Source organism: Magnolia sinica, chromosome 5, assembly GCF_029962835.1.
Source record: "Magnolia sinica isolate HGM2019 chromosome 5, MsV1, whole genome shotgun sequence".
In the NCBI taxonomy this organism is placed as follows: domain Eukaryota; kingdom Viridiplantae; phylum Streptophyta; class Magnoliopsida; order Magnoliales; family Magnoliaceae; genus Magnolia; species Magnolia sinica.
Genome location: NC_080577.1, coordinates 105,837,219 through 105,862,189, shown reverse-complemented (window position 1 = coordinate 105,862,189; position 24,971 = coordinate 105,837,219). Strand labels below are relative to the sequence as shown.

The window sequence follows — 24,971 nt, the reverse complement described above, 5'->3', positions numbered from 1 at the left end:
TTTCTCTTTTATCAATCATATGGCCATACTTTTATAAAACTATTTGTTGATCGAGTGCCTTCAATCTAGTGCTAAAAGGTACAGTTTTTTATTTGATCGTCAATGTCATCGGTTCAATTGAAATAATCCTAGAAATTTATGTTTGCTCATTGGACATTTTTGGACGTTGTTGATTCAATTGACAATTGTGGCGATTTGATCGATGGTTTGTCAAGTCCTATCGATTCGATCAACTATGCACACAAGTTTTGCATAAGTACGGGTTTTGTTTCTAATTACGCACAAAAGTGTGGGTCCATTTTCATACTCTGTTTAAAATTCCTATGGGGGCTGGCCATGGAGTAGCGGAAAAGGCCCATTAATGGTGGATGAAGCCTCCAATACAGACAGTTTCATGATTTTATAGGGGCTCGCCCCTTGTCTGATCATTTGGGAGGTTTGGGCCAAGCGAAACGAAAACTGGCATCAGGGGAATTAGATAAATGTGGCTAGCATTATATCGAGATTTTATACCTAGATGAGGAAGATTGGAGCTTTCCTCCTAACTTCAAATCATGTCAAAGGGGCAAGTCATATTACCCTTCAGGCAATAGGGATTACAAAAGGCCATCAAACGAAACACTCCTTAATGATAGTCAAGTGGAAGAGGCCCACGAAGGGCTAGGTTAAGATGAATGTTGATGGCTCATCTCGGGGTAACTCGGGGCTCTCAGGGGGTGGGGGTGTTTGTAGGGATCATGAGGGAAGATATCGGTTTGCATTTTCTTCATGGTGTGGGTTCGGCTCTAAACTTAGGCATAAATCAAAGCGTCGGTAGAGGGGCTATCTATTTGCATGACCAGGGGCTACTCCAAAGTAGACGTGGAAAGTGATTCTTCTCTGGTGGTAGACATAATCAATAGTGTGGTGCAGTTCCGATAGAGGTTAATATGGTGGTGGATGGACCGGCGAGATAGGGCAGTAACTTGCAAGTTAATCATCATCCAGTCGTAGGCTGACTTACCTCCTCAAATTAGAGGGAATATCCTTATTAACAGAGAGAGAATGAGTAGTTTGAGGGAAAGAATGGGCGGTTAATGTGGATAGTAGGTTTATGATAAGTGGGCCGTGCTGTTTTGTTTGTTAGATCCCTGCCTAAATGTGTCTTTGTTGTAAAATCTTTTATCTTAACTATATATATTTAGAAAAAGGGAGGAGGGGAAGTATCTACTCCAAATCCATGGAGTTCTTTGGACTCCTTATAAAGCTTCCTCAAATCCATAAAGGATAAAAGTAAAAATAATTTCTTAAAAATTCTAAATAACTTGATTGATGATTAAAAAAATTGAAATTACAACCCTCTAAATAATGAGCTTAAACCTAGGATGTAGTTTTAGACCCAAACTCCAACTCAAACACCCTAAAAAAGTGATTTACTATAAATAGTAAACTTACTATTTATATGGTCTCCATTCTTACTAGACTTCATGGTTTTCGGCCAAAAATAAAAAGTGTCCAATTTGGTCTAACTACATTCTTCTCCTAACTTTTTAAAGCCCTTTAGATGTTGGGCATGACTCTTACCAGTCAAAGGATCAAAGTTATACTTGAATTAAAATTTACTATTTATAGTAAAAATGAAATTAAATGAGATTTGACTGTGGATCAGGTACAATCTCATAAATCCAGCATGGGCAACCAAGTGTAGCAGGGTTGGTTGGCTTAAATAGCTTCTCCTACTTCAAAATCATATATAATACGTCCAAAAGCTCATTGTAATTTGTGAGATAAGACTGTTTTAAGGTTTCGACGGCCCAAATCGTTTCTACCTCTAATCGGGCCTTCTCTGGTGATGAAAATGTCTGCTACCCGTGATGGGGATTTTCTCCTCGTTGCTGGGTTCGATGAAATCGAACTAGCTTTGATATCATCAAATATTTTCAAAATTTTTCACCCCTGGTTGCTTGACAGTTTTGGTCCGTTTTCGATATCATCGAAGGACCTTAGATGAAATCGAAGGTTGTTATCGAAGGACCTTCGATATCATCGAAAAGTTACGCAGATACAATTGCGAAAACGCGGATTCTGCGATTTTTGTTTCCTATTTGGATTCTACCTCTTTCTATTCTTATATAAAGGGGTGTATGCTGGATTGGGGTGTATTCCAGGGTATTCTAAGGTTTCCTAAAGGTTTTTTAGGAGGGCTTAGGGCTATCAAAGGTGTGAGAGAGAGAGAGAGAGAGAGAGAGAGAGAGAAAGAGAGAGAGGAAGCTTGTGGAAGGGAGATTCTGGTCATAGAGGTGATCCACTTCGCAGTCCACGTCTCAGCGGTTGTAAGTCCTCGTGATCGGTGAGATCCCTCTGTTTTTTCATTATTCTCTTATTGTTCATCCACTCTTGCGTGAGTCAAGAAGGTTTGATCTAAGCGGTGTGTGCTTGTAATCAGTTGTAATGTTCTGCTTTACAGTGGATTGTTGATCTGAACAAGGTCCCGTGGTTTTTACCTCTTTGAGGTTTTTCCACGTAAAATTCTCTAGTGTCGTATGGTTTATGCTTGGATTTTTTTCATTGCTTTATTATCTCATAATTCTAGTTTATTTTGGGAGGCTAGATTCTAAGGTTTCGGGCAATGCCCCCGACAACCCGCTCTACATCAAAGTGGGGCTAACTTCACAAACGACCAAAAAGTCAAAGATGGACATATGACCACCAACGATCACTCTCAGCCGCGCACCTAAAAGTGAAACGTGATCGTTTGCAACACCTGTTTAAGCCGCTGCGTAAAACACCGAAGCTCCGTGGGGTCTACTATACTGTACATGTAAAATCCACTCCGTCCATCAGGTTCCATCCTCAAATCTAGCCACTAGCGAAAACATTGAGATAGATCCTCAACATGCGTGCCGTACCGAAGGGAGACTGGGGATGGAATCCCAACCGTGGGTTTGTGCTTGGAGCCACGATGGTGTGTATTTTTCTTTAAACTTCTTGATCATGTGTAACTCACCAATATGAAGTAAAGATACAAAAATCAGCCAGATCCAAAACTTAGGTGGGCCATTCTCAATAAACTTAGAGGTTTTAAGAGTAATTTTACGTTTTTCCCACTGATGTAGCATGTCTAAGCCTTCTATCAGGATAAATTTTTTAATGTACGCTTACAAGAAGTTTTCTCATCTGATGAACGGAGTGGATTTTAGATGTACAATATGGTGGACCCCGCGGAGCTTGGCTGTTTTATGCACTGCATGGGGCAGGTGTTGCAGACTGTTCCTGTGCCCTGGAAGCCCTTCCCCTCGTTCAGGAAAAAAACTGCTATAACCTCAAACCTAACTCCAGATGACCGAAAAAAGAGAAGTCGTAAACAACGGCAGCGAGAGAAAATTCAAAGAAGAATATCAGCTGCAACACATAGCAGCTCCTTTAACCGTCCATTCGCTAACAAATCTCCAAACCCACGAGGCTCCCCATCTACCCGTCCATCCAACCTACCCGCCTGTATATAACTAACCCAAATGCTCACTCCCTTCACCAAAGCATCACCGTCCAAGCTTCTTGGGCAGAGAATTCTTATATTTTGGTGTAAACCAGTGTACAACAAGGCGTGCAATCGAGAGCCATGTCTACGGTGTCGATCGACGCAATCAGGAAGGCCCAGCGAGCAGAGGGCCCTGCAACGGTACTGGCCATCGGCACAGCTACGCCATCGAATGAGGTGATCCAAGCTGACTACCCGGACTACTATTTCAGGGTCACAAAGAGCGAGCACATGACCGAGCTCAAGGAGAAGTTCAAGCGAATGTGTAAGTGATGAGTTCCTTACTTTTGTTAACCTTTATTTTTTAATTGTCGTGTGATCATATGGTAGGGGTATCATCACAACTTGTGGGGTTGCATGGCAGCCGTGGCCCACCTCAATTGTACATCCGATCTAGGCCCTTCAATATTAGGCCATGGGACCAAAACTCAGCACGATAGAAACTCAGGTGGGCCACACCATAAGGAACAGTAGAGAGGAGACCTCCAACCAATAGAACCTTCCCTCCTGTTTGTGGGTCCATCTTCTTGTTTATACGCTACTAGTCCATTCATCTGACGCACCTCACTGTGAAAGGACACACCAAAGATCGGGTATGTGGATTGTGTGGTGAACCCAACACCACGTAGCTCACTGGTGTTGTGATGTGGCAGGATTTGATTGGGCCATATATCACTGTTAGAATTGTGCATGAGTACAAACTTGACCAATAATCATTATCAAACATGCTTTTGCACGGCCCATTTTTTACAGCGGCATGTGGCCAATTACATCCCACCACATCCCAAAGCTATATAGTATTACACAAATTCATGTCCAAAATCAGACCATTTCAAATACCATGTAAATTTAGACGTCTTGGGCATAATTGCCCATTGTTCCCTAGATTGTGACATTTTGAAGTAACGAAAAATGGCCTGATTTTTGGTTTCTACGGTGAAGATGAAGGTGAGAGCATGTTGGACATGATGGATCAAATGCATGAATGAGGTGGGGCCTACAGCAGCCCGGTACCAGTATCATATGAGCACACCTTGTTTTTTCAATGTTTTTATTATTCAAGAATTATCATCACCATCACCATCATCTTAGGAAAAGTCTATGGTCGATTATTCCTTGAACATCAACCTTCCTTTACATGGGCCTGGACTTTTTGGGACGTCGTCATCACCATCGCATAACTTTAATTGGAACTGACTGTACGAGACTACCTATACCGCCCGTGATTATTGCATTTAAGTGGGCCCTATCTTATATTGGCGATTTGATGGACCCTACTGATATAGTGGAATCATGGGTCGTCGTATGCAAGATTCTATATAATGGGGTCTGCGGCTGCTAATTTTCACTATACAATGACTCATGCAGGTGATAAATCAATGATCCGAAAACGTTACATGCACCTGACTGAGGAACTTCTCAAGGAGAATCCCGACATGTGTGCCTACATGGCCCCCTCCCTCGATGCCCGTCAGGACATGGTCGTCGTCGAAGTTCCAAAGCTGGGAAAGGAGGCTGCGACAAAGGCCATGAAGGAGTGGGGCCACCCCAAATCTAAGATCACCCACCTAATCTTCTGCACCACGAGTGGCGTCGACATGCCTGGTGCTGACTACCAGCTCACCAAGCTACTCGGTCTCCGTCCATCTGTCAAACGCTACATGATGTATCAACAAGGTTGCTTTGCTGGTGGTACGGTTCTCCGTCTTGCAAAGGACCTCGCTGAGAACAATGCCGGTGCACGCGTTCTTGTTGTGTGCTCTGAGATCACAGCCGTCACTTTCCGTGGCCCATCTGACACACACCTTGATAGCCTTGTAGGTCAGGCACTGTTTGGAGATGGTGCAGCTGCAGTGATCGTTGGAGCCGATCCTAACTCCTCCGAGCGACCGCTCTTCCAACTTGTATCGACCGCACAAACCATACTACCTGATTCAGATGGTGCAATTGATGGGCACTTACGTGAGGTGGGCCTCACATTCCACCTGCTCAAGGATGTCCCCGGGCTCATCTCAAAGAACATCGAGAAGAGCCTAGTGGAGGCGTTTGAGCCACTCGGAATCAACGACTGGAATTCAATCTTTTGGATCGCGCACCCAGGTGGGCCAGCGATCCTTGATCAAGTCGAGGCGAAGCTGAATCTGAAGGCAGAGAAGATGCGGGCCACGAGGCACGTGTTAAGCGAGTATGGGAATATGTCGAGCGCGTGTGTTCTGTTTATTTTGGATGAGATGAGAAAGAAGTCTGCAGAGGAAGGGAAGGGGACGACTGGAGAAGGACTGGATTGGGGTGTGCTGTTCGGGTTCGGGCCTGGTCTGACCGTTGAGACTGTGGTCTTGCATAGCCTTCCTATAACTGGGCCCACTAAGGTGGGATTTCTGGCCTAAGTTGAAGGGGTCTGATTTTGTTGGGTGAAGCATTGAAAATTAAAGATATTTTCTTACAAATAGGTTGAAATGGGAAATGTGATTGTTGCATTACTGTGAGGTTCAGCTAAGGCCTGTTATTTTGTGTAATGTTTGCCGAATGTAGTAAATCAAAGTGTGGAAATAAAAGACATTTCTTTAGAATTACGTACACAATTCCATTTATATAAATGTGTTGTGGGATCTTCGAAGAGGGCACTCTCTATTCATTTAAGGCTTGTTTGGAAGGATGCATTGCATTACATTTTAATTGCATGATATGGAATTAACACGATTATTATATATACAATATTATGTCTGGAAATACTGGTATTTTGACCATTCAATCCCACGTTTGGGATTGTATTCTTCCTTTGAGAAAAAACTTTGAATTATGTGAAACTAGCGTTTCCAATCCCATGTTTGGGATCAAAATTTTCCTTTAGGAAAAACTTTGAATTACATTAAAATATAGTTTGGTGGATGATGGAATTCTAATCAACAAACTAAATTTCACAAATAATGTCGGTCACCTTTTTTTTTTTTTTTTTTCGGTCACCAAAATTCATTTGCAACTCCAATGTCATATGTAAAGGGTGCATGAGGACGGACAGTGTAAATAAAATATATGCATCAGCATGCAACCATAGATGTAGTGAATTTTGAAATCCACGAGAAATCCTGATGTATCTTCTATTGTGACCAAAATGTATTATACATGGATTAATCCAATCCTTCCCATCGATTCCAAATGAAGGATGGAATTTGTTTCCCACCAAATGCAATTTAATACCATATAATATCACGTCTCGCACTTCGTATACAGAGTGTTCACCATCAGACCCAAGTTACGGCTCATGACTCATACACTAAGTGTACATAAATCGACTCATTAAGTAGTTGCTTCGAGGCACAATTAAATGTATTCTAAGTTATCACTACATTAACATCCATACACCCACTTATTTTGACATCTTTTGTTGATACTCAATCCATAGTATTCACGGATGCTAAACCACTACCGCGTGATGCCCTAACCCCCGGATGGGGAAAGCCATCGCCGTCCCAGCTGCTGCTGGGACAACTCAAACCTGGACGACTGTGCGGCGAAAGAAATCCAAGTATGATTCAAACCGACTATTTGTAGGGAACATTCCATTCTCCACTTCCTCAGATGATCTTCGAGCACGCTTTGGCCAATTTGGGGATTTGGCTGATGTGTACATTCCTGTTTTCTCCACAATCGGGAGAAGCAAACGCTTTGCGTTTGTCTCCTTTTCAAAACGAGATGATGCATTGCAGGCATTGAATCTTCTCAATAATCGGTTCTTGGGCTGTAGAAGCATGCAGATCTCGGCGGCCATCCAATGTCTGTCCAATGGACCTCCGGAAACAAAGGACAGGCAAAGAAATTCCAATCCGAAGGCAAACGGCTCAACAATTCAGACCCATGCCCCTATTCTGCAACCCACCATAAGGGTTAATGAAATCCTCGTCAATGGCAGTAGCATTACCAACAGACAAGGGAGCTGATCCTATACCGAAGCCACGTCCCTCCCATCCCCTCTGCCTTCTACCTCCAGCAAGCTCATTGTCCCAAAATGGATTTCAGACAAAGGCAGACAGGACATGGCAAATGCTCTGGTTGGCGAAACGGCAGGTCAGTCCGCCGATTCCTTGCATGATAGCATTCGCTCCTCCAACTTCAAATCGACCCAGGTTGAGGTATTTCAAATATTCGAACATGTTTTTACTCTTCAATTCTCAACCAGGGAAGCTGTATTGGCATTCTCACTGGACAAAATCCTCCATTCCAAGCTCGGTTTATACAATGTCAGACTGTGGGGCCCAGCAATGCGTGTCCCAGACAGTGGTGTTTGGATCCGGATTGAGGGTATACCGTGTTCACTCCCCAAGTATAGGGTTGATGTAGTAATAAACTCGGTGAGACCGAGGTCGAATCCCAAGGGACTGATACTTGTACGTTACCTGAAACTAGGTAGAAATAGGACTAGCCTAAGATGAAATCTAAATCCAATATAAAGTGATGAATAATGGTGAGAAATTAATCTAAAACTTAAGGAATTCAGAGGAAGAAAACTAGGGATTCAAAAGATCCACTTGTAGAGATCAGGAAGATCTTATGCCTGCATCAAGAATCATGGAAATTAAGCTGAACTTACTTGATCTAGTTTTCACGAGATGAAAGGTATATGAATTAGAATGGATTCCATCACCAAACTATGCCCAGGAGACAATGCAAACAACAGAATTAAACTAATTACTAACCAATCAATCAATGTATGAAAGTTAGGAAGGGTATCGTCATCCAACCATGCCCAGGAAATGATGGTGAACAACAGGGCTTCCTGACGTCATACACATAAAAAGAAAGGAACATGCTCAAAGTCATCGTAGACCCATTGTAATTTTAGTCACAATAGACCATTAAAAACTAAAAAAATATTCCCTTAATTAAAACCAAAATCAACGTCAATTCAGTCTAAACAAAAGGCATAGCAAAAGTCTCCTATCACGCTACAGGCTTCACCTCTTAGCCCTAGCTAAGAGGTTTAGCTAATCATGTCCATGATTTAACTCACCTCTCAATGCATAAATTCATGACAAGGAGAAGAAAAAGAACTGTTAAACAGCTCCACGTCCAGCCCTACGTCCAGCCCTGCGTCTTCACGTCCCAACTTCCAGCTTCCGATCGGATTCCCCCCTTTGGTTCTCTCTCTCTCTTGCTTATATTGTCTCCTCCGGTCAGCTGGGTATGTGGAGACTTCATGCAGAAGTCTCGGTTGGATGGTGAGGATGGAGGCTGGGTCGGTTGAAGCTTCTGCACCTTTACTTGCGCAGCAGCAAGAGATTTCTTACGCAAATTTTCCGATGGGGCCCATTCTTAAGTTCGGACAGGAGATCCAGTCCGTTCACCAGCTTCTCCTCAAAATTTCGACCGGAGATGACTGGTTTTGGAATGCTTTTGACGCGGCCAAAGGTAATAATCACGCTGCAATCGGCGCAGGGCTATCCGTTTATGACTGTTGAAACCAGCACGTGTGTATGCATAAGTACACAAAATCAACATGGGTTTGACCAGATCGCACGCCTCTGCATTATGGACGACTCGGATTAATTATTTGGTCCATGATGATGGCCCATTGAGATCATCCACAGCCTCTGTTTCGCAGACAGAAACAGAGACGCGGACGCTATTTGAGTCGGTAGTGTCTGTGGGGGCCCACAATAGAATTCCAATGGAAAATCTACTCCGTCCATTGAATGACTCTCAAAAAACCGTTCATATTTGATCAGTTTTGGATCAAAATCGTGGTGGCCCACGGTTTATTTTATTACACCGTCAGTCGTCTGTTTGGACGGTTGAAAAACGATCGACGTTGACTTCTTTAATTCCACCACCTAGGCTCGGATAATACGGACCATGGGAATATGATGGACGGTCCAGATCACTGATTTGGATGATGGGTGAGCCCCACTACTCAAAAACGGTCGAACGCTGTCCGTCCGCTGTTCTTTTCTCGCAAATTTAAGAGGAAGGGTCGGTCAACCCTTTGTTTGACCGGACTCTCTGTCCGGTGCACTTCTCGTGCACATGTACCCTATGTACATGCAATGTACATATGGGTTCATCGTGATGTTCGAGAGAAATCTGTGCCATCCATCCATTTTTTCGCCTCATTTAAGTTGTTGAGTCCAAAATTAAAGCATATCCAGAAACTAGGTGGGCCCCAAACTGGAGATTAATGGGCTGATCTGTCCGTTGGCCCATTTTCCGAGATCTCCAATGGTTGAAATTTAATATGTACGGTTTATTTATATCTCCCAGGCCATGTATGAATTTTCGAGCCAATCAGATGGCGGGAACTATGTGATCTTGCATTCTTCACCAATTTTGGGCCTCTTTAACGTGAATGGCTTGATTTTCTCAGATCCCTGGCATGTAAATTCTTCAATCTTGGTTCTCTGGAGTATGTCCCTTGCTTTGGTGACTTCGGAGTATCAAATCCACACTTTCGATGCGATAAAAACACAATTAAGATATGACATTAAGCATTATCATGTACGTAAAATCAGGCAATAACTGGGGTCTGATATGTAATATTTGACCCTCAACACAACCCCCAACCAGCATTTTGCTAGTCCCAAGCAAAGTATGCGAAAATAAGGTGAGAATTACAGGACAATTTATATGAACTCGAGTGATTTTTGAAAAACAAATCAAATACTAGATTTTTAAGATTCATGAATGTTGGGCATTACTCTCTCCTGAAATCAATCTCCCGGTAAACTTCATAATCAAGTTCAAATATTAATCCATTAATTAGAACAATTCTAAACATCGAGTTCCATGGGTGTATAGTGTAACCACGGCTTACCATCAATAAGAGATCCAATTATCAATTCCTATGATACATTAATGATCGAATGAGCATTCAAGACAACCAAAACCTAAACCAGAAATTGCCTTACAATTCTTTTTTTTTTCTTTTTTTTTTTTAAAAATTCTTCCAGCTTTTGATTTTTCCATCGAGGGGAAAGGGAATCGCATCCACACCTATAAGGAGCAAACCTATGTTGAAGATCGTACACCCAACCCTTTCCTGATGATAACTGTTTTTTTTTTTTTTTAATTGGGTATTCCTGGGTATTCTTTTTCTTTCTTTCATTCATTCATTCGTCTCTTTTTTTTTTCTTTGTATTGAACAAGATGGACAAGTCCCCAGGTTGGTTCCTTCCATGCTTAATGATCACCAAGTTACAATTCAATATCGAACTGAAACCTTAATGTGCAAGCGAGATGTGTCCTGAGAATTCATGACTCAATCAATGTTTACAACTTCTAATTATGGATTAACAATTCAAACTTAGCTGTGAAATCTAATAGATAACTGAATCCAAGAGTCATAAATTACCAACATAATGTATTTTGCAATTCCAAGTGTCCCAGATGGCCATCAAAATCACTTTGAATTCATACGAAATTTCAGAAAAATTTAAAATTTTCACAATTTTTCGCTCAAGACCAAGAAAACCTGATTAGGAAACCTAATCTCCCACCCCCAACCTAAAATCTACATTGTCCTCAATGTAAAAGAAATAAGCATGCCATGCATATGGAACAATGACAGTAAAAGAAGAGTGATGGAAAGATAGTACCTGAACGAGAGAATCAAGATGCTTCCCAGCAATATCAACGTAAAAGCGATTCAGCACACGAGAGAAATCAATAAAAGAAGATCCTACCTATACCACTTTCGCAGGTGCTCTCGATTGCATTTAGCGTATGCAACAAGCCTTTAAACCCCTAGGTTGCCCCTAGTGGACGAGTTGTAGTCTCGTGAGGGTTTGTAGTAATGTTACCCACAAATATTGAACTAACTAACTAGGAAAATGAAATGGAATGAAAAGATGGGTTGCCTCCTAGGAGCGCTAAGTTTACCGTCTTCAGTCAGACAAATAAAGCAAACTACTCTAGTCCTATGAAAGCGATAAACCTACCTATACCTCCATCAGACTAGGAGATCAATCCTGGTAAATACGAGCAGTCAGAGGCATGGACATGTCCTCTGAATCAAATTTCTCGACAAATGGTTTTAATCGATGTCCATTTACTTTAAACTCATTGCCATTGTCGGGGTCTCTTATCTCAACGGCCCCATAAGGATACGCAGTGACCACAATGTAAAGTCCAACGAGATCGAAGCTTACCTGGAAAGAGATGTAATCGAGAATTATATAAAAGGACTTTCTGACCAGGTGTGAATGATTTTCGTAGGATATGTTGGTCATGAAATGCCTTCATTCTGTCTTTGTAAATTCTCGAGTTCTCGTACGCATCGTTCCGAATTTCCTCAAGTTCATTTAATTGAAGTTTACGTAGCGAGCCAGCGTTGTCCAGATTGAAATTCAGATTTTTGACCGCCCAGTACACTCTATGTTCCAACTCCACAGGCAAGTGACAAGCTTTCCCATAGACAAGTCTAAAGGGAGACGTTCCAATAGGGGTTTTAAAAGTAGTACGATATGCCCATAAGGCATCGGTCAATCAGATTGACCAATCCTTACGATCAGGGTTAACCATTTTCTCTAGGATATGTTTTATCTCCTTATTGGAAATCTCAGCTTGTCCACTTGTCTGTGGATGGTATGGGGTGCTCACCTTATGAGAGATACCGTATTTCTTCATTAAGCTCTTGAATGGTCTATTACAAAAGTGTGAGCCCCCATCACTAATGATGGCTCGAGGCATCCCAAACCACGGAAGGATGTTCTCCTTTAAGAATTTAATAACTGTGCTATGGTCATTATTTCGGCACGGAATTGCTTCGACCCATTTAGTGACATAATCTACGGCGAGCAAAATATACAAATTTTCAAATGATTGGGGGAATGGTCCCACGAAATCAATGCCTCAGCAGTCAAATGCTTCTATGATAAGGATGGGATTCAAAGGCATCATATTTCGACGGGACAATGCTCCCAATTTTTGACAACGCTCACAAGCCTTGCAAAACTCATGAGTATCCCTGAACATAGTAGGCCAATAAAAGCTACACTGTAAAATCTTGGCCGTGGTCTTTTTAGTAGAAAAGTGACCACCATAGGCCTGTGAGTGATAGAAGGAGATGACACTCTGATGCTCATCGTCTGGCACACATCTCCTTAGGATCTGGCCTGGGTAATATTTAAACAAATATGGATCGTTCCAGAAAAAGTTGCACATCTTGGTAAAGAATTTCTTCTTATCTTGTGCAGTCCACTGTGTCGGTATGGAACCTGTGGCAAGATAATTAACAATATCAATGAACCAAGGTGAATGAGAGACTCGAAACAGCTATTCATTAGGGAACATGTCATTAATATAGGTCGCCTCAAGGGAATCAGAGGTATTAAGGCGAGAAAGGTGGTCGGCCACTACGTTCTCTACTCCCTTTTTATCTTTAATCTCCAAGTCAAACTCTTAGAGTAGAAGGATCCATCGTACCAGGTGGGGCTTAGAATCATTCTTAGAAAGAAGATACTTAAGTGCCACGTGATCTGTGTAGATAATGATCTTGAATCCGATCAAGTAGGACCTAAATTTATCCAAAGTGAACACTACGGCTAGGAGTTCCTTTTCCGTAGTCGAGTAGTTCACTTGGGCAGAATTTAAAGTTCTACTTGCGTAATGAATGACGTAGGGCCTCTTATCTTTTCTCTAGCCTAGAACCGCTCCAAGAGCATAATCAGAAGCGTCGCACATAAGCTCAAAAGGACGGCTCCAATCGGGTGGCTGCATGATAGGTGCAGTGGTTAGCATACCCTTAAGCTTGGTGAAAGCTTCCTGGCATTGCTCAGTCCACTCGTATGGTGCATCCTTTTGCAGAAGATTACATAAGGGACGAGAGAGGAGACTAAAGTCCTTTATGAATTGTCTGTAAAACCCTGCGTGTCCTAAGAAGGATCGCACATCTCTGATGTTCTTGGGTGGAGGTAGGTTAGAGATAAGATCGATTTTTGCCTTATCCACCTCGATTCCTTTGGATGAGATAATATGTCCAAGGACAATTCCCTTATGAACCATGAAATGGCACTTCTCCTAATTAAGTACCAAGTTCTTCTCTTCACATCTTTTCAGCACACATTTGAGACTCTCTAAGCACTCGCTGAAAGATGAACCAAAAATAGAGAAATCGTTCATAAAGACCTCTAGATATTTCCCCACCATATCAGAAAAGATACTCATCATACATCGCTGAAAGGTGGCAGGGGCATTACATAATCCGAATGGCATCCTTCTGTAGGCAAAGGTGTCGTAGGGACATGTAAATGTAGTCTTTTCCTGGTCCTCAGGGGCGATTTCAATCTGATTGTAGCCTGAATACCCGTCATGAAAACAGTAATAGGAATGACCAGCTAGCCTTTCCAAGATTTGATCAATGAAGGGCAAAGGAAAGTGGTCCTTCCTCGCGACGGTATTCAGCTTCCTGTAGTCAATGCACATTCTCCAACCCGTAGTAACTCTAGTTGGCACGAGTTCATTATTAGCATTGGCTACGATGGTGATCCCAGACTTCTTAGGAACCACCTGAGTTGGACTCACCCATTGACTATCGGATATGGGGTATATGATACCCACATGTAATAGTTTAAGAACCTCGGCCTTAACCACTTCCCTCATGTTTGGATTTAGTCTACGTTGTGATTGCCGAGCGGTCTTAGCATTATCCTCAAGATAGATGTGGTGAGTACAAATCGAGGGGTTGATTCCCTTGAGGTCCGCTATCATCCATCCAAGGGCTCCCTTATGCTCAATGAGAGTAGATATGAGCATACTCTCCTGTTCTTTCTCCAGGTGGGCAGAGATCACCACCGGGTATGTCTCATCTTGACCTAAATAGACATATTTCAAATCAGAGGGCAAAGGTTTTAGGTCAAGCTTTGGTGGCTTGAGGTTAGACGGTAGAGGCACTACATCAGTTTGGGGCAACTCTTCAAATTGTGGCCTCCACCAATTAACTTCAAGTACTGGTGCAGTATCAAGTAAGGCACACGTCTCCCTAATCATATCATCATCAAAATCAAGGGAGTGGGCCAGGCACGTCTCTAGAGGGTCAGAGGATAAGGTCAGAGATGTCGTATCTTCCACTAAAGAGTCTATCATGTTAATGTCGTGGAAATCGTCATCATCCTCTGAATTTCTGTCGTTATTAAAAAAAATGTTTGACTCCAATGTCATATTCCCAAAAGACATAGTCATGACACCATTCCTGCAATTGATAATTGTGTTTAAGTGGCAAGGAATGGGTGACCAAGAATGACAGGGATCTGAGTGCTCATGTTATTGATGGGTTCGGTGTCCAGGATGATAAAATCTACAGGGTAATAAAATCTATCAACTTGGATGAACACATCCTCAATTATCCCTCTTGGTACACGAACAGAATGATCAGTAAGTTGTAGGGTGGTTAGGGTGAGTTTTAATTCGCCCAAACCTAACTGTTTGTATACCGAGTAGGGAATCAGATTGACGCTCGCTCCTAAGTCAAGAAGTGCATGATCAATTCGATGGTCCCCGATTACACATGATATGGTTGGGCTACCGGGATCTTTGAATTTCTGTGGCACATCTTGCTTTAGGATGGCACTCACTTTCTCGGTCAAGAAGATCTTCTTTTGAATATTCTGTCGTCGTTTGGTCGTGCATAAGTCTTTCAAGAATTTGGCATATGAAGGTATCTGTTTTACGACATCAAGTAGAGGAATGTTGACTTTCACTTGTTTCAACACCTCTAGGATATCCTGAGAGTTAGAGAGAGGTTTTGGTGCGACCAACCGTTGGGGAAATGGATTAACTGGCTTTTCTAGAAGTTCCGATTCTAATTTTTGTGGGATCTCACTAGATCCATTATTGTTGTCTTCTTTTGGTTCTTGAGGCTTTTTGGGCCTAACCGGAAGGGTTTTATCAATGATCTTCCCACTCCTAAGAGTGATGATGGATTTAGCGTGCCCCATTTGATTTGAAGAGCTGGGATCGCTTGTCTCGTATTGCGGTTTAGGATTGGGGAGCGGTTGTGCAGGAAGCATCCCCTTTTCTATAACCGTCATATGTGAATCTGTCTTTTGCATAAAGTCTCGCATTGCATGGGTCAGCTCTTGCATGGAATTTTGAACCGGTTCTTCTTGAGGTTTCCCCTGATTTGGATTTTGATTGAAGAAACTTTGAGGGATAGCAGTTTGTCCATTTCTCCAACTAAAGTTTGGATGATTTTTCCAACCAGGATTGTACGTATTAGAGGTTGGTCCATTGAAAGGTCTTTGATAATTATTTACAGCATTGGATTGTTCATTCAACACTTCTCGAAAAGCGGGTATTGTAGGGCAATTTTCAGTTGTATGAATGTTGCAATCACAGATGCCACAAACACTTTCATTAACATTATCCTTCTTTCCTTCCATGGCCTCAACTTTCCTTATGAGCGTAGTCACTTTACACTTGAGATCATCCTCTTCTTTCAAGAGATACAATCCACCTTTCTCCTTTAATTGAGTCGGCCTAGACGTGGTGTTCGACTTTGGGTAGTCCCATGATTGTGTTTTTTTAGCAAGACTATCGAGGTAATCCCATACCTCGTCAACATTTTTATTAATGAATTCTCCATTACACATTGTCTCGACCATTTGGAGCATGGAAGATGTCAGTCCATCATAGAAAAAATTTGTAATGCGCCACGTTTCAAAACCGTGTTGTGGGCATGAACTGACCAAATACTTGAACCTTTCCCAACATTGGTAAAATGTTTCATCCTCCTTTTGGGTGAAGTTCATGATTGCTTTTCTAAGAGTAATTGTTTTATGATGTGGAAAGAATTTCTTTATAAATTCCCTTTGCATATCATTCCATGTGCCAATGGATCTAGGACGCAGTGAATATAACCACGTCTTAGCCTTCTCTTTTAAGGAAAAAGAAAAGAGTCTCAGCCTGACTGTGTCCTCAGACACATTTTGAAAATATAAAGTGGCTCTGATCTCATCAAACTCTTTCAAATGTAGGTATGGTTCTTCAAATTCAAGCCCATGGAACTAAAGAAGGAGTTGGATAACCCCTGGCTTGATGTTCATATGTCCTATATTTTCAAGAAAAATCATGCATGAGGGCGTACTCACCCCCGCTGGTTGTAAATAATCTCATAAAGTACGTGGCGGGGGTGCTTGATACACCTCATTTTCATCCTGAATGTCCTCTACCCTAGGTTGGGGTAGAAGAGGTTGGTTTTCAGCCATCACTTCAATTAACTTAGGAGATTTCGAGTGGTGTCTAGTCCTGCGATGGATAGTTAACCCCTCAACCAATCCTCCTTCAGTCAGGAGATGTCGAGTGTTGTCATAGGCCCACTTGGGCATGAAACACTCACAGCCCTTAATCAAATTTGAAACATAATTCTAAGAAAGGAAAAGAAAATCTAGAAAGAAAGAGAGAGTTGGAAAGAAATTACCAAATTGAAGTCCCTAAGTTAAAGACCTGCAAAAGAAAACAAACAAGTCAGTTCTAAAGAGAAGGTCTAGAATTAGAAAATCTTTAAAAAGAAAGATAGAAGTAAACTAGTTTCTAAAAGATGAAAGTCCTAAACTAGAAATTAAATTACTAAAAGAGATCTGAAAAATAGAAAGTAGAGAGAAAGAACTCACCGAATTAGAAATTTCTATCTTAAAGGCCTACAGAATAGGAAAGTTAGATTCTAAACAAAAATTTTATAAGTAGAAAATTAGGAAACAAAATTAGATTCTAAAAGAGTTAGAATTAGAAAGTTACTAAAAGACAAAAATAGAAAGTTAATTTCTAAAAAGGGAAATAACTAACCTAGTTTCCAAGAACAAAAGAGGAAAGTTTCTAAAAATAAACTATTTCCTACAAATAGGAAAATACTAGAATTAGAAAATTTCTAAAATTCAAACCCTAATTTTAAAAGTAGAAAAAGTAGAGAAATTAGGAAGGAATTACCAATTTAGAAACTCATGTCAGGATCCTACAAAACAGGAAAACAGGTTAGTTTCTAGAAATCAGAAAAACCTAGACCTATAGTTAGAAAAATCCTAATCTTAAACTAATTCTAAAACTAATTAATTTCAGAAAATCGTAGCCGTCAGTCCCCGGCAACGGCGCCAAAAACTTGTTCACTCCCCAAGTATAGGGTTGTAATGTAGTAATAAACTCGGTGAGACCGAGGTCAAATCCCAAGGGAATGATACTTGTACGTTACCTGAAACTAGGTAGAAATAGGACTAGCCTAAGATGAAATCTAAATCCAATATAAAGTGATGAATAATGGTGAGAAATTAATCTAAAACTTAAGGAATTCAGAGGAAGGAAACTAGGGATTCAGAGGATCCACTTGTAGAGATCAGGGAGATCTTATGCCTGCATCAAGAATCATGGAAATTAAACTGAGCTTACTTGATCTAGTTTTCACGAGATGAAAGGTATATGAATTAGAATGGATTTCATCACCAAACCATGCCCAGGAGACAAAGCAAACAACAGAATTAAACTAATTACTAACCAATCAATCAATGTATGAAAGTTAGGAAGATTATCGTCATCCAACCATGCCCAGGAGACGATGGTGAACAAAAGGGCTTCCTGACGTCATACACATAAAAGGAAAGGAACATGCTCAAAGTCATCGCAGACCCATTGTAATTTTAGTCACAACAGACCATTAAAAACTAAAAAAACGTTCCCTTAATTAAAACCAAAATCAACGTCAATTCAGTCTAAACAAAAGGCATAGCAAAAGTCTCCCATCACGCTATAGGCTTCACCTCTTAGCCCTAGCTAAGAGGTTTAGCTAATCATGTCTATGATTTAACTCACCTCTCAATGCATAAAGTCAGGACAAGGAGAAGAAAAAGAACTGTTAAACAGCTCCACGTCCAGCCCTACGTCCAGCCCTGCGTCCAGCCCTGCGTCTTCATGTCCTAACTTCCAGCTTCCGATCAGATTCCCCCCTTTGGTTCTCTCTCTCTCTTGCTTATATTGTCTCCTCCGGTCGGCTGGGTATGTGGAGACTTCATGCAGAAGTCTCGGTTGGATGGTGAGGACGGAGGCTGGGTCGGTTGAAGCTTCCGCACCTTTACTTGCGCAGCAGCAAGAGATTTCTTACGCAAATTTTCCAATGGGGCCCATTCTTAAGTTCGGACAGGAGATCCACTCCATTCACCAGCTTCTCCTCGAAATTTTGACCAGAGATGACTGGTTTTAGAATGCTTTTGATGCGGCCAAAGGTAATAATCACGCTGCAATTGGTGCAGGGCTATCCGTTTATGACTGTTGAAACCAGCACGTGTGCATGCATGAGTACACAAAATCAACATGGGTTTGACCAGATCGCACCCCTCTGCATTATGGACGACTCGGATTGATTATTTGGTCCATGATGATGGCCCACTGAGATCATCCACAGCCTCTGTTTCGCAGACAGAAACAGAGACGCGGATGCTATTTGAGTCGGTAGTGTCCGTGGGCCCACAATAGAATTCCAATGGAAAATCCACTCCGTCCATTGAATGACTCTCAAAAAACTGTTCATATTTGATCAGTTTTGGATCAAAACCGTGGTGGCCCACGGTTTATTTTATTGCACCGTCGGTCGTCTGTTTGGACGGTTGAAAAACGATCGACGTTGACTTCTTTAATTCCACCACCTAGGCTCGGATAATACGGACCATGGGAATATGATGGACGGTCCAGATCACTGATTTGGATGATGGGTGAGCCCCACTACTCAAAAATGGTCGGACGTTGTCCGTCCGCTGTTCTTTTCTCGCAAATTTAAGAGGAAGGGTCGGTCAGCCCTTTGTTTGACCGGACTCTCTGTCTGGTGCACTTCTCATGCACATGTACCCTATGTACATGCAATGTACATATGGTTTCATCGTGTTGTTCGAGAGAAATCTGTGCCGTCCATCTATTTTTTTCGCCTCATTTAAGGCGTTGAGTCCAAAATTGAAGCATATCCAGAAACTAGGTGGGCCCCAAACTGGAGATTAATGTGCTGATCTATCCGTTGGCCCATTTCCCGAGATCTCCAATGGTTGAAATTTAATATGTACGGTTTATTTATATCTCCCAGGCCATGTATGAATTTTTGAGCCAATCAGATGGCGGGAACTATGTGATCTTGCATTCTTCACCAATTTCGGGCCTCTTTAATGTGAATGGCTTGATTTTCTCGGATCCCTGACATGTAATTTCTTCAGTCTTGGTTCTCTGGAGTGCGTCCCTTGCTCTGGTGACTTCGGAGTGTCAAATCCACACTTTTGATACTATTTTTCAGTCCACGCTCCTGATTACATCCTGCAATAAAAACACAATTAAGATATGACATTAAGCATTATTATGTATGTAAAATCAGGCAATAACTGGGGTCTGATATGTAATATTTGACCCTCAACATACCGTTGCACGCATGGTGTGATCAGACTATCGGTTAAATTGCTGAGCAAGTTGGGGAGGTGTTGGAGCTCGATCCCAAATCGCTCAATGGTAAAAATAGATGGTTTGCCAGAGCCAAAATCAAACCCCTAATCGACCTAGTTCCCTACAAAATGCTTAACCTCATCGTTGAAGGCAGATGGTTTCAGATTTTCGTGTAGCTAGAGGTCGTAGTGCCGATCGAACCTGACCGTTGTAGGGGGGAGAATAGTGATAGGCCACCAAGAGGTATTAAACAGTAGGTAATTAGATCCTTTAAAAACCAACAAGAGTCCATACCCACTGAGAAGGTGAGAGATTCAATCCCGATGGATTCAGGAGTTGTGAATGCTCATGAAGGGGAGTGCATACCTTTTGTTTGATCAAATGACCCACCATCTGATCCTCAAATTCTTCCCGTCCTGCCCCCATGCATGATGCCTCACAACTTGTCAGGCCAATAAGTCGGGGATCCGATTGTTCCCTCCCTTGGCCTACCCCGACCCAACACTCTCCAACGAACAGACGGACCCCCAGCTCAGCAACTGCACGTCTCTCCTGTCCACCTACCTGGCCCTTGCATCTCCCCAACCCGCATCTCCGCAAACCCCACCCCAAGCTTAACCCTGCAGAACCTACAGCCCTCCCTTTCCCCGTCTTAATTCCCAATTCCTATCTCTTGCCCGGCCCCTTAATCAGACCCCTCAGTCGCTCGGCCTGCACCCCCTAATATCTGCATATTGACCAACCCTTTTCTTTCATCCCCCATATCTACCCCCCTGCCCTAGAATCACCATTAACAGAACTGTCATAGATGATTGGGAGGGCTGGCTATCAGGGGTTCAAAACCTATTCCATGAGAGTTCCCTCGTTCAGAATTCCAAGTGATCCCCTCCTACAGGCCTAGTTGGTATTGCTGTAATGAATGTTAAAGAAGATCAGATCCTCACAGCCTAGGAAAACAGAGCAGAGGACTGCCAAGAGAAAGTGGAAGACATGAGTCTGGGACTGGCCAACCAAGAGGGCTTTGGACTTATCTCTGATGTTGCCACAGATAGGCATCCTGAAATGCATGCAAACTTTTTGCCTCGAAGCAATCTTGTTGAGGATGTGGCCCAGCATGTGGCTATCAATGACGAAAATAGAATTGCTCTTTGGGTGGACATTGCTACAGAGGAGGCCACCAACGATTCAGATCTTTTAGAAGTGGGGACTACAGCAAGGATGGAATCTGCCTTTTCTGTCAAGGCAACTAGAAGGAAAGGAAGGGCTACTGTCTCATTATTCAAAAGGAAGAGCCAGAGATTAAGACCCATTTGTGGAAGGGCCGAGGGCAAAGGATGGGTGTCTGATGTTTAACATCCTCTCCTGGAACGTGAGAGGGGTAGGTAATGCTCAAACTACTCGCCACCTGAAATAGCTGGTTAAGAAGAACAAAGTCTCGATCCTTTTGCTGCAGGAACCGATGCTCAAAGTGAATAAGCAGGACGTTGTAGTCGCCAAATTGGGTTTTCAGTCTCACTTTATGGCAGATGAGCCCGAGGGCCGCATTTGGGTCCTAGTTAAACATGGATTTCAAATCAGCATGGTTTCAGATACTAGACAGTGCGTTACTTACTCGGTTTCACATGACTCGTTTCCTCCCCTTTCGATTTCGGTAGTGTATGCTAGCTGCAACAAGGATTGCCGGAAGGTTTTATGGGATGAACTCAAGAGGATGTCCACCCTCATTCAACTGGTTCCGTGGTTGGTAGCAGGGGATTTTAACTTCACAGTGAGCATGGAGGAAAGGCTTGGGGGAGCTTCTTCTTTGTTAGTGTCTATGACTGACTTTATTGACACTATTAATGACACTAGCCTGATTGATGCTGCCTATCATGGGTCCATTTTCACATGGTTTAACAACAGATCGGGTAGGAGCCGCAAATGGGCTAGACTCGATAGGAAGCTAGTTAATGCGATGTGGTCAAGCGCGCTCCCAACATTTAAAGTTGTTCACCTTTCGAGGGTCTTCTCCGACTATTCCCCTATCGTTATGAGCTTTAAGGACGATTCTGTTGATTTCCCCCGTCCCTTCCATTTCCAACGTTTGTGGACCTCCCATGAGGACTTTAAATGGGTTGTCAAGGCAGCAAGGGAAACTGAAGTTGCAACCTCTCCCATGTACAAAGTGTTGCTCAAGATGAAGTATCTAAAGAGGGCTCTCAAAGACTGGAACAAGATTACTTTTGGTAATGTTCACAGTAATGTTCAAAGGGCTGAGGATGAAATTGCCAGAGCCAAATTTGCACTCCTTGCCTCCTCTTCCGTTGTCAACTTGGAGAGACTGAAATCAACCCAGGAAAGCCTAAGAGTTTCCCAACTGCAGCAGAAAGTTTTTTGGAAGCAAAAATCAAGGATCCGCTGGCTACATGAGGGCGATAGGAATACCAAATTCTTCCATGATTCAGTTATGGACAAGCATAAAATATTAGGGATTGCTTGCATCAAATCCCCATCTGGTGAGACCCTTCACAATAGTGAGGACATTGGCAAGGTGGCAGAGGACTATTTTAAGTCCCTTTTTTCAGCCCAAGAGAGATCAGACAGTGAGACAATACTATCTTGCGTCTCAACTATGGTCACCGAGCAGATGATTCCAACCTGATGAGGCCTATCTCGTTCGACGAAGTGAAAGTTGTGACTCTCTCCATTCCGATCGATAGCACTCCCGGTCCGGATGGGTTTGGAGGTGCTTTCTTTCTTCTTGTTGGAACCTTATCGGTTTGGATATCTTTGAGGTGGCCAAGGATTTTTTTGCAGGTGGCCCTTTGCCCAGAGCCTTTCAATGCACCCACATTTGTCTTATCCCCAAGAAGGACAACCCAGCGTCAATCACAAACTACCAGCCCATCAGTCTTTGCAACGGTATTATGAAGATCTTCTCCAAGATTATTGCATCCAGATTAGCTCTGATCCTTCCATCCATCATCTCTGAAGAATAAGGCGCCTTTGTTAAGGGCAGATCTATTGATGAAAACATTTCCATTGCAAGGGAAATGGTTCATGATTTGGACCGAAAAGTGGTCGGCGGAAACATGATTCTTAAGTTGGATACGGAAAAAGCTTACGATCGTGTTGAATGGCCTTTTCTTTCCTTGGTGCTGAAACAATTCAAATTCGACCATGGTTGGATTTTCCAAGCTCAACAGTGCTGGACAGGGACCTGGTTTTCAGTCCTTATTAATGGCAGGTCCTTTGATTTTTTCCTTCCTCTACAGGATTAAGACAAGGGGACCCTCTATCTCCTTCATTATTCATTATGGCAGTGGAAGTCCTCAGCCGGGGGATCCGCAATCTCTTCACGACCAAAGCATGCCAGCCCTTCAAACTGCATCAAAGCAGCCCCATGCTAACGCATTTGTTTTTTGCAGATGACGCAATTCTGTTTTTGAATGCCAGGTTATCCATGGTGTGCACCTTGCTCACGTTCATCAATCACTACGAGAAAACCTCTGGCCAAAAGATGGATGCAAGCAAATCTTCTTTTATTCTTCTTAAAAAGTTTCCCTCCTCCAAGGCAAGGCGCATCATGCACATAATGAGATTCAAGCTCGTCAATCTTCCATGCCCCTACCTGGGTATCCCCCTCACCAAGGGGAAAATTTGTGCCCCTCTCATGATGCCCCTGGCCCAGAAAATTCTCTATAAGATGGAAGGTTGGAAAGCTAAAATCCTCAGCCCCGCGGCCAGATTGGTGCTCATTAAACACGTGTTATCTAGCATCCCTATTCACATCATGTCAATGGTGAACATCCCCAAAGCGACTTGTAAGATTCTGGAATCAGGTATGGCTAATTTCTTTTGTGGGTATGCAAATGGAACTAGGAAGAAACATTGGGTGAAGTGGTCCAAGATTTGCTACCTTACAGCAAAGGGAGGTCTCGATATTAGGCATATGGCGGATGTAATGGCGGCTTGCTGGATCAAGATGGCAAGAAATTTCCTGGAGGGGAAAATCCCTTTGGGCGAGACTCATGACTGCAAAATACATCAGCAAATTCATTCATTCCAGGGGGTTAAATTCATATGTTAACTCAACTGTATAGAAGGACTTATCTAGATCCCTCCCCTTCACTTTCCTTCACTCCAAATGGCTCCTTGGTGAAGGCAGAATCAACTTCTGGACTCAAAACTGGTCGGGGGATGGCTTTCTGGCGTTGCAGGCTGCGGGCTATATACCTACCCATCTCAGGAATGCCACGGTCAACGATTTCATCTTGTCTCCTTCTAGAATCTACTGGCTCGATCTTCATGGTGCTCTCCTTCCGTCTTCCGTCCAGCAGCTGAGGGACTGCCCTGTCCCTCTGTCCAGCAGGGATGACGTGCTTGCCTGAGATCTGACAGCGTCTGGCAAATTTTCATTGAAATCGGCTTGGCATGGCATCCGGCAGCAGAAGCCTAAGGTTCCCTGGGCTCGACGGGCTTGGAATGACGCCCTCCCGCCTAAAATTGGTATGTTCCTGTGGAAAATCTTGCATCATGTCATTCCTATGGATATTGCGATCAAGACTTCAGGGGTAAGTTTGGCATCTAAGTGTGAATGTTGCTGTGCTGAGTTCAGCCTCTCGTCAGCGGTAGGCAATGATCAACCCACCCCCCGCCCCCCCATGCACATTTCTCCTTAGCTTCAGTACTCTCACCCCTCAGTCCCTATGGCATCTCGCCAGGGCCTGCTACTCCAGGATCAGGACCTCCATCACAGACCTCTCAATCATCCTCCCTAGGCCTCAGGTGTTCATGCTTCTAGTCTCGTTCTGTCCTCTCAATCTCTTCACTCCCCATCCGATTATTGTTCTTCTCACCTGCCTCAGCATCCTTCAACGCTACACTCCAATGGGAGGCTTGCTGTTGCGCATCAACTGCATCTACTCTCCCCCTCAGCGCACGGTGAAGAGACCCCTTGGTCATCTCTTATGCTCAAGTTTGATAGCTGCAAAGGTCTGGTCGTATTTCCACAGAATTTTTGACGTCCCTATCATCTCTAATCAGACCATCCAGCAGAAGATTTGTCTCTAGATGTCGAAGGCAT

The 24,971-nt window shown here is 42.9% G+C and overlaps 2 protein-coding genes and 1 non-coding gene across 3 annotated transcripts; all 3 read left to right on the top strand.

The window, feature by feature from the left end:
* The first annotated feature begins 3,514 nt into the window (after positions 1-3,514).
* On the top strand, positions 3,515-5,987 carry LOC131246567 (chalcone synthase 2-like). The gene is made up of 2 exons (XM_058246832.1): positions 3,515-3,782; positions 4,886-5,987. The coding sequence occupies exons 1-2, from the start codon at positions 3,599-3,601 to the stop codon at positions 5,902-5,904; spliced, it is 1,203 nt and encodes a 400-aa protein (XP_058102815.1). The 5' UTR covers positions 3,515-3,598; the 3' UTR covers positions 5,905-5,987.
* A 979-nt stretch (positions 5,988-6,966) lies between these two features.
* LOC131247138 (serine/arginine-rich splicing factor SC35-like) lies at positions 6,967-7,455 on the top strand. The gene has a single exon (XM_058247573.1). The coding sequence runs from the start codon at positions 6,967-6,969 to the stop codon at positions 7,453-7,455; it is 489 nt and encodes a 162-aa protein (XP_058103556.1).
* Positions 7,456-16,165: 8,710 nt separating this feature from the next.
* On the top strand, positions 16,166-16,272 carry LOC131247670 (small nucleolar RNA R71). The gene has a single exon (XR_009171944.1). It is a non-coding gene; the product is annotated as a small nucleolar RNA R71 (small nucleolar RNA).
* Positions 16,273-24,971: the final 8,699 nt, after the last annotated feature.

What these genes read in the sequence shown, in the direction of transcription:
- LOC131246567 (XM_058246832.1), top strand. Translation starts at nt 3,599, where the DNA reads ATGTCTACGGTGTCGATCGACGCAATCAGGAAGGCCCAGCGAGCAGAG. An exon ending in GGAGAAGTTCAAGCGAATGT is followed by an intron (nt 3,783 to 4,885) that starts GTAAGTGATGAG and finishes TGACTCATGCAG; the next exon opens with GTGATAAATCAATGATCCGA.
- LOC131247138 (XM_058247573.1), top strand. Translation starts at nt 6,967, where the DNA reads ATGGGGAAAGCCATCGCCGTCCCAGCTGCTGCTGGGACAACTCAAACC.